Source organism: Staurois parvus, unplaced genomic scaffold (assembly GCF_062004578.1).
Source record: "Staurois parvus isolate SC_StPar_1 unplaced genomic scaffold, SC_StPar_1.0 ptg000031l, whole genome shotgun sequence".
Lineage (NCBI taxonomy): Eukaryota > Metazoa > Chordata > Amphibia > Anura > Ranidae > Staurois > Staurois parvus.
The window spans coordinates 7,539,189-7,553,206 of record NW_028317827.1 but is presented as its reverse complement, the minus strand read 5'-3'; the positions used below and the strand labels follow the sequence as shown (position 1 = coordinate 7,553,206).

Here is a 14,018-nt window from a genome sequence, read left to right as displayed (position 1 = left end):
GAATGTTAAGGGGGGCTGAGGACCGCAGAGTGAAGGGGGGTTCTATAAAGGGGGTGAGGACAGGAATGTGAAGGGGGACTGGGGACTGCAGAGTGAAGGGGGGTTCTATAAAGGGGGTGAGGACAGGAATGTGAAGGGGGGTGCTAAAATGGGGGTGAGGACAAGAATGTAAATGAGGTGCTATAAAGGGGTGAAGACAGAAATGTGAAGGGGAGTGTGTAAGGGGCTGGGGACTGCAGAGTGAAGGGGGGTTCTATAAAGGGGGTGAGGACAGGAATGTGAAGGGGGGCTGGGGACTGCAGAGTGAAGGGGGGTTCTATAAAGGGGGCGAGGACAGAAATGTGAAGGGGGACTGGGGACTGTAGTGTGAAGGGGGGGTCTATAAAGGGGATGAGGACAGGAATGTGAAGGGGGGCTGGGGACTGCAGTGTGAAGGGGGGTTCTATAAAGGGGATGAGGACAGGAATGTGAAGGGGGCTGGGGACTGCAGTGTGAAGGAGGGGTTCTATAAATAGGGTGAGGAGAGGAATGTGTAAGGGGCTGGGGACTGCAGTGTGAAGGAGGGGTTCTATAAAGGGGGGAGGACAAGAATGGGAAGGGGGACTGAGGATTGCAATGTGAAGGGGGGTTCTATAAAGGGGGTGTGGACAGGAATGTGAAGGAGGGCTGGGGACAGCAATGTGAAGAAGGGGTGCTATAAAGGGGGTGAGAACAGGAACATGAAGGGGGATGATATTAAGGGGGGCTGGGAACAGCAATTTGAAGTAGGGGGGTGATATAAAGGGGGTCCGAGGACAAGAATGTGACGGGGGAGTAAGGACTGTAATGTGAAGGGAGGGATAATCTACAGGGGAACTGAAAACACTGATGTAATGACAGGACTGTGATGTGAAGGATCAGAGACTAGGTTCACATCATTGCGTTCTGCGTGTATGCAGCCCATTTATGTCAATGAGTTTCTTACACAGAGAAAGAAGTCCCTGACCTTTTTTTTTAAATAGCGCCATACCGAGCTGCATGGTACTGTGGCACCATGTGGTTTGGCACTTGCAAAACACGGTGTTTGCCAATGCACAGAGGTGCCTTTAAGAAGCAAACATATGATTCGGTCCTCTGCTGAAAGGAAATTTTACTGACTGGACCTTTGTGGATTTCAATTAAATACCCCTGCTATAGAGGAAGAGTTACTTTACGTATGTGAAATTTGAATAACTTATGTAAGTTAAAAAAAACGTTATACCCGCTTTTGCTATACTTTTGGCCAGGGCGGACTGACCACACGGCACTGCCTGAGGGCCCTGGGTCAGTAGGGGGCCCCATGAAATGCCCCTAGCAACTTTTTATAGGCTTTTTTGGGTGTGCTTTGAGTGTGGGCAAGGACACAAGGGCCCCATGATCCCCTATTGCCCAGGGGCCCCATGAGTTGTCAGTCCGCCCCTGCTTTTGGCACAGTCCTTGTATGTAGATGGTTACATTTCCATCCATCAAACATAAGAGAACATCACTGAACTTGGATAATTATTCATCCTGGTATCGTCTGCTTTTTATATTCACTGGGTGCATGCCCTTCATAGCACAGGGGCATAATTAGAATTATGGGTTGATGTAAAGAACCCAACAGCTCATGCTCAGATAGTATATTGTATATCCAGGTATTTTAATTTGTAATTATATATAATTGGTATATCGTTCACAGAGTTCGCTATATTTTGCGTTAGTGAATCCCGGTCCTTCCTGGCTAGGCATTCTAGTTTGCCACTAGCTGGAATTAAAAACAGTTAGTAATCTATAGGTTTTCTGATCTATTATTGGGTCCTGTGTTATGTGTTAATGTTGTATGATAATGCAAGATTTCCAGATTTCTGGAAGGAATCCTTATGGATATAGCAGGATTGATTTTAAAGAAGAATTCCAGGTATAGATATTTGTACACGGTTTATACGTTGGTCCAACTTGGACCAATGTAACTATGCATATTCCATACTTGTGGGAATCCTATTAGAAGTTGGAGATCCAACAGTTTGGCATCCCCTATCTTTGTGAGTGTGGTGAAAGCGTCAAGGAAGGTTGGTTCCCAGGTGGAGATATTGTTGTATGCAGTCATTTTGTTGATAACTAATAAATACATCAAGAGGAACTAAGGGTGGAGCACAGCTGATACATTTTTTCATACTTCTGATGGGAAGAGGAGACAGACTACAGTGGCTGAAACAAGACGCCCCTGTTTGCCCCAGGTTGGCATTGTTTCCACAGTGGCATTTGCTTTGGCAGAGCAGAGTAGGACTGCCCATCGAGGGATTGCTTTGACGCGGTTGGCCAGCTTAAACATGTATTGCAATATGTGTGACCTTAAAATCCCTATTTTTTTATTACGTTTACTGGAAAGAGTGATCAGTGGTGTGCAGAGGGTTCCTCTGGGATTTCTAGACTACAATGGCTGGCACCAAAATCGTCCATGTACAGGAGGAGTGAGTGTTGAGAGGAGCTGTGGATTTAGGTAGACTCCATGCAGACCATCTTTTCTTCATTACTAGTTTACCATGCCTTCTTCTGCACTGTGTCTCTCTTTGGTGGTGGCCATCTTGCAGAGCAGTGGTCTCTACACTGTGATCTGGGGGTCAGATGCGGTCCTTTGCATGCCTTTATTTGACTATTGGGGCATGATTCCTCCAACCAACACCAACAATTGGGCATAATTCCAGCAAATGGGACACTTTTCCTTCCACTGACACCAATGATGGAACACTATTCCTCCCACTGACATCAACAATGGGACACTACTCCTCCCACTGACATAAACAATGGGGCAATATTCCTCCGCCTAATACCCAAGATCGAGCATTGTTTACTAACAATGAAACAAAGACTTTTTTTCTACACCTTCTGAGCACAGACTACCCCCCTAAAGTTTGAAGAACAATAAACTGGCATTTTGATTGAAAAGTTTAGAAACTCCTGCTGTAGAGGCAAGTCTTTGCTTTGTCCTGTCAGAACTGCGCCCCAAATGACTAGTGATCTGAAGACTAGTGGGAGATATGATCAAGAGGCAGCAGGAGATATGGAGGAAACACGGATGTACAGAATAAATTATGTAGATGTAGGCAATCACTACAGGTTCTCAAATATAGCCTACTCTCCAGCAGGGAGAACAGTGAGCTGTAGAGTAGTGACATCACCAAATCTCAGTATGAGTCTTCTAAGAGTAGCAGTCAGAGGTACAGTGCCTTAGATCTCACACTGCAGATAAACAGCTATGAGGTTCAACACACAGCAGTACCCAGGTATAGATAATCCACTGCTATTTTTCAGTAGAAATTCAAGATAAATGTACATTTTCAGAATATTTTTGGTTCCCTTTAACAGAATCATTTTTCACTTTTTGAAGTCTACTTAATCCTGCAGCTACTCCAAAACTTTTGCATTAACCACAACCTAACCCCTAGAGCGAAAAAATTTTTTTAATTCTCTGGAAAGGAAGGATTGTCACAAGGAAAACTGTTTAATCACACATTAAATGTATTCCTGAAATCCAATAACTAATTGTTGTGATCTTATTATACCACCATTCTGTGTGAATCCAGTAAATAAAAGAATTTTTAAAAATCCAACTCCCAAATTGTGTCAAAACAGATGACCGGTGTTTTCATGATAGGATGTTAATGACTTTTTTCATTATCAAAAAATAGTGTTACCTTGTAAACAAAAATGAAGATGGAAAAATACTGGACTGGCATTCTGCTGCTAATAGTTGCAAGGAACATGGCGGTCAGTTGGCTATCATATCCAACCATCTGGAACAAGGTATATGCTACATGTTTTTCATTTTTTAATAATTGTGTATAAAATAAGGTGAGCCTATTCTTCTCTAGTCTCTAATGGGCAGACTCGATGGACCACTCAGTTTTTTTTCTGGCATCATTTTTTTTTCATTTTTCTAAACCAATAGTACTATATAACTGTCAGCAGGTAAGCTCCTGATCCAGTTTCTGCTTCCCCAGTTTGTCCAACATTGCCCTGCCAAGAGGATAAGGCAAACAGCAACTTTCTAAAAGTCTGTAATTGCATGTGCAATGCTATTTCCCCTCACATGACAATACCCTGGCCTGCCAATAGGTTTCTCAGGCCACAGGCATTGTGGTGTGGAATGGTGGTTGTGGTGTAGTGAAGAAGGGGGGGGTATGTCTAATCGAAGGTGAAGATGGGCAGCTGGGGAAAGGAAAGCAGAAGCCAGGTCAAAGGATAATTAGTGTTGATACAGGTTTCCTTTAAAGTGTTACTAAAGTCACAGCACTAAAATCAGGCTGTATATGCAGTAAAGCAGTGGTATACTCACTGTGGAACCTAAGGGGTTCATCCTCCACATTGTGTAAAAAGGCTGTTTGATCCTGTCATCAATGATCCTCCCCTTCTCCTTTTGTCCCCAATCCATCAACAGAGCTATAGCAGTCACTCTGCACATGCTCAGTTTAGTGTGTATTGCTAGAAAGTTTTTTTTTTCTTTAGGAGGGTGCCTGTGATCAGCACAGGGCCAATCAGCACTCTCCAGACAGAGGTCAGGGGTTATGCAGCCTCATAGGACAGTCAGAGGAGAATGAAACCTCCTCCTGCAAACTTTGACTAGTACTCGGCTGGACACTGATAGAAGTCACAAGACTGCTATATACTACTGGTGAGAAAAGGTATTTAGCAGTTTATAATTACTAAAATAATTGCATTTCCATTTTCTGTGTACTGTGGGAGACCAGATATAGTGAATGCAGGGATCTGGGTTTAGTAGCACTTTAAGCATCTAGTATTGTCTAGACCTTTAATTGGAAAACCAGTACACGTAGGCATGGTTTGTGTGGTCATTTGGCATCACTGGTCCCACATTTCTGGCTCTTGCAGTCACATTGGCCAGCACATTTACCTGCAGCCTGGGTGGAGTACTCCACTGACTAACAGGGACTGTATAGTTCCAATACATGAATTATGCAACCCAACAGCTGACAAATCAATCCATCAGCCAAGTGTGACTTGCAAGGACAACGCTTTTGTCGGACAAATTTCAACTGGGAATTCTGAACCCAACTCATGCTTCTACAGACAAAAATTGGAATTCCCACTGGTAATCTGCAAAACCCATGAAATGAGAGTGTAGGTTGAGCAAAACCTCACACTCGTTTTTGGGTTTTAGCTTTACATCACTGAATATAAATGACAAGTGCATGCAAAAATGGAAAAGGACAAAGTACTAATTTATTTCTTTTGTGACCAAAGGTCATTGACGCTTAGTTGCCCAGACCAAATTAAGCAGTGTCAGTATGCATCAGTTAGCTTGACTATAAGGCTACAGTCACACTGCTGATTAGGGCCAGTGCAAATAGAAGCAGCAGAGATCAGATTCCTGCTGTGGCGCTCAGCGGCTAGATACAGCTACTTTGTGCGCATCCAGCAGCATTCACTGCAGGTAATCACTGGCTTGCAGAGAGCCGCCAGCAACCTGTCATTATAGTGAAGAAGGAGAGTGGAGAGCCGCAGTGGAACTGCCGCTACAATTCGCATTGACCTTTTTCCAGAGCAGCCTGTATTTCTTTTGAGGTTACCTGTGGGGTTTTTCTTTGAATCCCAGACAATTCTTCTGGCAGTTGTGGCTGCAATCTTTCTTGGGCTACCTGACCTTGGCTTGGTATCAAGAGATCCCCGAACTTCCCACTTCTTAATAGGTGATTTAACAGTAATGTTTGGCATATTCAAGGCTTTGGACATCTTTTTATGTCCTTTTTCATCTTTAAAGTTCCATTACCTTGTTACACAGGACTTTTGCCAGTTCTTTTCTGATCCCCATGGCTCAGTATCTAGCCTAGTCAGTGCTTCCACATAAGAGCTAACAAACTCATTGACTATTTATACACTAATTGCAATTTAAAAAGCCACAGATGTGGGACATTAACCTCCAATTGTCATTTTAACCTGTGTGTGTCACCTTGTGTGTCTGTACCAAGGCCAAACATTCCAGGGTATGTAAACTTTTGATCAGGACCATTTGGGTGATTTCTGTTATCATCATGATTTAAAAAGGAGCCAAACAACTATTTGATAATAAATGGCTTCATATGATCATCATCCTTCAATAAAAGAGCATTTTTTGGAATGATCAGTCATATTTTCAATATCAATGCTAAAATTTCACAAATTCTGCCAGGGTATGCAAACTTTTGAGCACAACTGTATATACTTCAGAACCCTTAAAAATTGCTGTATGACATGTAGGACTCAGATATGTACTTGTGATCTCTGGTATGGAATAGATCATTCCTAATGATGACTTTTGGCCTTATTAATTGAAGTGTCTGAATAAAGAGTTGTCTATATTGCCCCCCTGATTTTTTTTTTCAGTATTGGGTCCCAGTGCAGGTTTGAATGTAACTAACATGGACATTATAGACTGTTCTTCTTTCAGACACTTTGATGAAGGAGGCGGTTTTTTCTTTGTTATAGCTTTTATAGTTATGCAGCTCTTTAAACAGAAGAACAGTTTTTGGATTGGACTCAGCAGAGATGATTATGATAAATGGGAAAATGGCACTTCAGACGGATATACAAACTGGTTTCCAATTAAAACAAACCACGTAAGTACAAGTAACTTTATTGATGGGGAATGTGTGCTATTTAAAGATCTTTTCTATTGAAAAAAAAATATATTTTATTTTTGCATAGTTGTTAGCAAGTTAAGTCATATTCCAGAATATTATAATTTTCAAGGCAAGATATCCTCTTCTGCTTTCCCAATCTTACCCAGTAACCTTACTCATTACAAGGCTACTTGATGGTGTCACACTTCTGTAGCCTACTTTTGGGGGGGTTATGAGAAATGTCACTCCCTAAACAGGATATTGCACTAAACCTGTAAGTAAGTGGAAGAGTGGGTTTGAAAATAAAGTTGGCAGAGCCTCCACCCAGGACACGACCTCTGTAAATAGAGGCCCTGTCTGCTTAACATCAGTTGTCTGCTTAACATCACAAAGCCACTCAAGACTTTGGAGAGATCACGACAATAATGTCAGGATCCACCCAAATTCCTGACCAGCAGCTGGCTCAGCCTCTCAGCACGCTGCTGAGAGCCTGAGCCAGCCACTTCTGCTCTGGTCCCCTCCCCATAATGGCTGTCCAGTGAGCATTGGAGGGGTAGAGGACAGAATGGTGACTGACATTCACCACTCTCTGCTCAGAGTTGGCACATGATTGCTCAGTTCTCTGGCTTAGAGTAGCCTGCGGGACAGCTGCAGTAGGTATGTTTTTTTTAAGATTCCCACACTTCTCCTTCAATACCAACAAACCTTTGCATCTCCAGAAGGTGATTATAATAAGTAAATACATTTATACATACTAACAAATACTTCTGTTTAGCTAGGAATAAGGAAAACTGATACTATTGTATCAGTATTTGAGCATTGTTTATCTCCCTTTCTGAATTCAAATACAACTGGTTTTTTAAAACAAATACAATAACTGCTTTATCAAAAAAAAAAAAAATTGCATTTTTTTTTTTGCAGTTTGTTTAATTCAGATGCCTCTTCAATGTCCTATAACAGCAGCATGTGGATGTATAGTGAGGATTTCCCAGAATCCTCATTTTCGACTATGTTTGGCTCACTTCCTCTATCTAAGCACCATGCAAAAATTCCTTTGTTAGAATAATGACACTTGGACACTCTTGAAATAGGAATAAAGTCCAACTTTAGTAAAACTTTATATGTCATGTCAGGCCTCTTAAAATGAATCTCATTATGTGTAGGAGGGTAAGTGTTTTGGAGCAATCTACCGTACGGGGAGCTCAGCCTCTGAAGAATTACTTGTGTCCACATAATGGGATGCCAAGGTGCAATAGTTCATACAACTAAGTGCAAGACCTCTCACCTGGCACAAGGGATGGACTGCCTGCTTTTGATTTCTGCTCAATTTCTGATGATGGAAAAATACAGAAAAGGCATGATGATGTTTTAATCTTTTGAAAGATTTGTGGCAACAACTATTTGCTTTACCCCCCAACAAAAAAATAAATAAATATTTCATAGCAAAATTATACCTTCTAAAATCCCAGAACCACCTGCCCTCCAGAGGATTTAACCCCCTTCCTGACCAGGCCCTTTTTTGCGATAGGCGCTGCATTATTTTAACTGAGAATTGTGCGGTCATGCAATGCTGTACATAAATGAAATTTATGTCCTTTTTTGCCCACGAATAAAGCTTTCTTTTGGTGGTATTTGAGTACCTCTGCGGTTTTTATTTTTTGTGCTATAAGCAAAAAAATACTGACAATTTTGGGGGAAAAAAAAATATTTTTGACTGCGATTAATTATGTCCAATAAAAAAAATTAAAAAAATAAAATTTCGTCATAAAGTTAGGCCAAAATGTATTCTGCTACGTCTTTGCTAAAAAATACCAATACGTGTAAATTAATTGGTTTACGTGAAAGTTATAGCATTTACAATTGGCAGTATATATACTAGAATTTTTTTTTTTTATACTAGTAATGGCGGCAATCAGCGACTTATAGCGGGACTGTGGCGGGCATTCTGGCACTGGGTGGGAACTAACTGCCACTGTCATCCCCAGTGACACTAATACAGTGATCGGTGCTAATAAAAAGCACTGACACTGTACTAATGGTGCTGGGCAGGAAGGGGTTAGCATGTGGGGCTATCAAAGGATTAACTGTGTGCTGTTCTACTGTGTGCTGTGTCCAGGGGCAGACTGACAACTCATGGGGCCCCCGAGCAATAGGGGATCATGGGGCCCTGTGTCCTTGCCCAAACTCAAAAATCTATGAAAAAGGTATCAGGGGCATCTCATGGGGCCCCCTACTGACCACGGGCCCTCGGGCAGTGGCCGAGTTTCCAAATGGTCAGTCCGCCCCTGGCTGTGTCTGTGCTTTCAACTGTAAGCACACTGCTTTGCATGGCATGGAAAAGTTTAAAAACATTTGGGGTAAATGGTATGCGTTTAGAACTTCAGAAAAATACTTAAAAATAAAAGGTCCCCTGATAGTAGTACCAGAGAATTTAAATGGTTAAAGAGATCTATATATAGGACTAGATTAATAGGAGGGGAAAGAGGATAAAATGAGACTGTACATGGGTGTGTTGGGGTGGGTATGGGGATAAAGTTTATATTTATGATGTAAATAGATTTATGATGGTTTTGTAAGGTATTTTTATTCCTTAAAAGAAAATTGAATAAAAGATTTAATGAAAAAGAAAAAAAGCACTGACACTGTACTAATGACAATGGACAGAAAGGGGTTAACTTTTGGGCGGTCAAAGGGTTAACTGTGTGCTGTGTTTTACATTATGTGCTGTGTGTGAGACATGCTGCTTTTTATTTCTCTGTTGTGCAGAGAATTACAAAGCAGCATGACCTTGCTGGCAGGAGAGAGGCCTGTGTTGTTTACACACAGGTCTCTCCCCTGTCAGCTTTACATGGCTATCCCCGGGTGCCGGCAGGGAATCTCCGGCCAGGACCTGGTGATTCTAGCTACCAATGTTGGCGAGGGTAGTGCGGCGCGCACTCCCAACCTGGAAATGCACATCACGTATATATATATATATATATATATATATATATATATATATATATATATATATATATACACATACACACACACACACACACACACACACACACACATGATTTTGTGCAGCTCTGCCGCATTGTAGCAGTATTTCTGCTATAGGGCGGCGGGCAACTGGTTAACCTCAGAGTACTGGAATTATTGCATAGGTGGCAGGCTACAGAGCAGACCACTAATGTATCATGAATTGTAGATAAAGTCATTTTTAGCATGGGTTCCCTGAGACCAGAAATTTATGTCAAGGGTTCCTCTGCGTTGAAAAGGTTGAGAAAAGCTGAACTATGGTATAACAATGTTTCTACTTAAGTGTGGCCGACAGTGATGTTATCTGTTGTCCTAGAGCTCAGCAAGCATTCAGGATCACCAATGTGCCGCAATATCTGCCGATCACATTTTTCCTGTTGGGAAATGGCATCTTGGAAACTGTGGACACAAAGGCTATGGATTCATTTGTGAGAAAGCACAAGGTAATATTCAGGCCCTACAGAGTCACTCAGTTGTAGGCACAGTTGATGATTATTATTATACAGGATTTATATAGCGCCAACAGTTTACACAGCGTTTTACAACATGAGGGCAGACAGTACAATTACAATACAAATTAATACAGGAGGGTTCAGAGGGCCCGGCTCGTTAGAGCTTACAATCTAAGATGACTGTATGTTTTAATAAGACTTAAAGCGTCACTAAACCCACATCATAAAAAACTATCAATAAATGCTGTATTACATGCTGTTCATACTCACTCATTGACTATATTGACTATGGGATTTGTTTTCTGTATTCTGCAAAAAAAACCTGCAGTTCACTATCCGTCCAAGTCCCCTATGCAGCTAGGGATTTTGCAGAGCAGTGTTGGCAGCTTTGCACATGCTCAGTGTTCAGTGAGTTTCTGTGCTGAGCATTTCCTCCCTAGGACATCTGAGCAGCCTATGTGACTATAATGTGACACATGTGAGCATATACACAGTGGAAAATGCAGCCCACTCCCTCCCTCTTCCTACATTCTCACTAAAATGCTAAACACAACGGGGGAGAGGGGTAATATACATGACGATTAATGGAGGATGTGACACATGTGGGTGTATACACAGTGGGAAATGACAGCCCACTTCCTCTTCCTTCATTCCCACTAACCAGCTAAACACAATGGGGGGGGTAGTATTACATGTAGATTAATGGGGGATGTGACATTTGTGGGCATATACACAGTGGTAAATGACAGCCCACTCCCTTCCGCTTCCTATATTCCCACTAACCATTTAAACACAATGGGGGGGGGGGGGGGTTGTATTACTTGTAGATTAATGGAGGATATGACACATGTGGGCGTATACACAGTGGTAAATGACACCCCACTCCCTCCCTCTTCCTACATTCCCACTAACCAGCTAAACACAATGGGGGGGTAAGTATTACATGTAGATTAATGGAGGGATCACCTTCCTCTTTTTCTAAGATACAGGCTGGAGGGGCATGACACAGCCTGAGACTGGCAGAAATAGACCCATACCATGTTATTGTCAAAAATAATAACGATTTTATTTCAAATGTATATTTGTATGATTATTTAAAACAGTTTATTGATATTAATCAATATGATTATGAAAATAGTTGTCAACTATTTTCATAATCAATTAATTGGTCAGCAGCATTTTAGGTCTTTTTAAATCTCTGAGTCTGATGACGTGTACCAGAGTCAACATCTCTTCTGTCTGCTATTCTCAGAGTGGATTAGATATTTTGTTCCCTAACCATATAGATAGTTTTTTTTTTATATTTACTACTGCGTATACCTTAACTATTGTAACTCCCTCCTCATTGGTCTACCCAATCACAGGCTATCCTTTTGGACAGGATAGAAAGGATAGGATAAGGATAGATTAACAACCAAAGCCTTCCTCATCAACCTCCACCACATCTCTAAAGTACGCCCCTTCCTAACCAATGACACCACAAAGCTCCTAATTCACTCCCTGGTTACCTCTCACCTCACATACTGCAACTCCCTCCTCATTGGATTACCTTTACATAGGCTATCCCCCCTTCAGTCCATCATGAATGCTGCTGCCAGACTCATCTACCTTACCAACCATTCCATGTCTGCCATCCCTCTCTGCCAATCACTCCACTGGCTTCCCATTGCCCATCTAATATAATTTTAAACATTAACAATAACATATAAAACCATTTATAACTCTTCCCCAAATTACATCACCAATCTTGTCTCCAAATATCACCAAAACTGTCCTTTCCTCTGATCCAATAAATTCCTGCACTCTAGCTCCCTTGTTTCCTCCTCCCATGCTCGTCTCCAGGACTTCTCCAGAGCCTCCCCCATCCTCTGGAACTCTCTACCCCAATCTATCCAACTATCACCTACTCTGCCCACTTTTAGGTGATCTCTGAAAACCTACAGTATCTCTTCAGGGAAGCCTATCATGCCTTCAGCTGATAACCAAATCTTCTATTTCTCCTATCAGTTCATCCCTCACAGTTATTACCTTTTGTATCAATAGCCCCTCCCTCTTAGATTGTAAGCTCCAAGGAGCAGGGCCCTGCTAACCCTCTTGTATTGAACTGTATTGTTGCTGTATTGTCTCCCTTTATATTGTAAAGCGCTGAGCAAACTCTTGGCGCTGTATAAATTCTGTACAGTAATACTACTACTACTAATAATAATAAATACTGTAGATATTCAAGAATAAGTTGTCTTTTTTTTAAACTTTACATATTAACTAAATTACACACAAAACTTTTTGTTGATATTTTTATCTGATTAATCGAAACAAAATCGACCAACTAATCGATTATGAAAATATTCATTAGTTACAGCCCTAATATTTTTTTTTTTTATTCTGTATCCCAAAAGCTGCTTTTTTAAACTTTGTACATGTGACCAGCAGCAGAGGGCTAGAAACTCCTCCTGCTTATGTTTCCCTGCAGACAGGCTGGGAAAGAGCTGGGTCATGTGGCAGCTGTATATCCATTAGGAAAAAAGTGCTTTTTGGTTTTTTTTAAAATAAAATAATTACAGTGTGATCATCTATATACAGAAAGAGAAGGCACAATGTAAAATAAACACTGTGAGGTTGATTTACTAAAGGCAAATAGACTGTGCCCGTTGTAAAGTGCAGCTGCAGCCTGCTAGTATAGTTGTTTAAGAGTTTAGTAAATGAGGTAAAGCTTCACTTTGCAAAGACTACTTAATCCTGTGCAAGGAAATAAAAAAAAAGCAGCATTTTTGCTTGCACATGATTGCCTGATGGCAGTCAACGGCGCTTCTGTTCATTGACTAAGCTCTAGACTAGAGCAACTGCTCTTGCAGAGTGCAATTGCACTTTGGAAAGTGCAGTCTATTTGCCTTTAGTAAATCAACCCCTATATGTCATGTCATGACAACACAAGGGCAGAATGAGGATGTCCTATCACACATAGGTCCAGCCATTCAAATCAACACCCATCAGTGTAGGCACATGAAGTCAGAACAGTATGCAAATTGATTGGTAAGTCAAAAAACTCACATCATGTGTTTATTCTTCCTATTGTAGATGTTTCCAGTCACATTGTAAATGGTTCTGACGTATTCCCAATACCAGACATATTGCCATATGGACATAAATTATACAGAGTAATATCTGGAAACATGACCTGGTATGATGCTTCCTTTGCTTGCAAGGGTTATGGAGCTGATTTGATTACCATCACTGACGAATATCACCAAGCCTTCGCCACTGTCATTGTCCACCGCAGAGGTTATTCCCACTGGATTGGATATTATAAAGAAATGGTAAGTGCTACTGAATATAATATATATAGCATTAGGCTATAAGTCGATTTTTTATTTGGCTGTATTGGGAACACACTGTAAAGTGTGCTCAGGTCTAAATAACTATTTCCCAGCAGTGGATGCAGAATACAAATGCTTGTGTATGCAAAGAAGGATTTGGCAGCAGAGGAGTGTCACTATTCATGGTGTGTCCATGTAACATTGGCTGTAACATACTGAGAACTAGATATATCAAGAAGAATAAAAAATCCAGATATTTGCTGAATAATGCAAAATGAATTTGATTAGGTATGCCTTCAGGCCTCTCTGATCTTATACAGTAGGTGCAATGGGGGAAATTTAATAAAACTGGAACGTGCAAAATCTGGTGCAGTTCTGTATAGAAACCAATCAGCTTCCAGGTTTTACAAGTATTGTCAAAACGTATTTGAAGAAGCTGAAGTTAGAAGCTGATTGGCTACCATGCAAAGCTGCACCAGATTCTGAGTGCATCAGTTTTAGTAAATATCCCCCAGTGAATCTTCTAACAGGTGTCCAGTGGTGAAAAAGCAACAAATGATGTGGGAATCAGACATTGATTGGCTCATAAATACACATTTAGGATTCCAAAAGGG

The 14,018-nt window shown here is 41.2% G+C and overlaps 1 protein-coding gene across 1 annotated transcript in view; it reads left to right on the top strand.

Moving 5' to 3' along the window:
• Nucleotides 1-14,018, top strand: part of PLA2R1 (phospholipase A2 receptor 1) — a 123,259-nt gene that overhangs the window by 80,382 nt on the left and 28,859 nt on the right. Inside the window, exons 21-24 of the mRNA XM_089659898.1 lie at nt 3,687-3,801; nt 6,481-6,611; nt 9,955-10,081; nt 13,166-13,404. Coding sequence (XP_089516024.1) covers nt 3,687-3,801; nt 6,481-6,611; nt 9,955-10,081; nt 13,166-13,404 — 612 coding nt within the window. The remainder of the gene's footprint in view (nt 1-3,686; nt 3,802-6,480; nt 6,612-9,954; nt 10,082-13,165; nt 13,405-14,018) is intronic.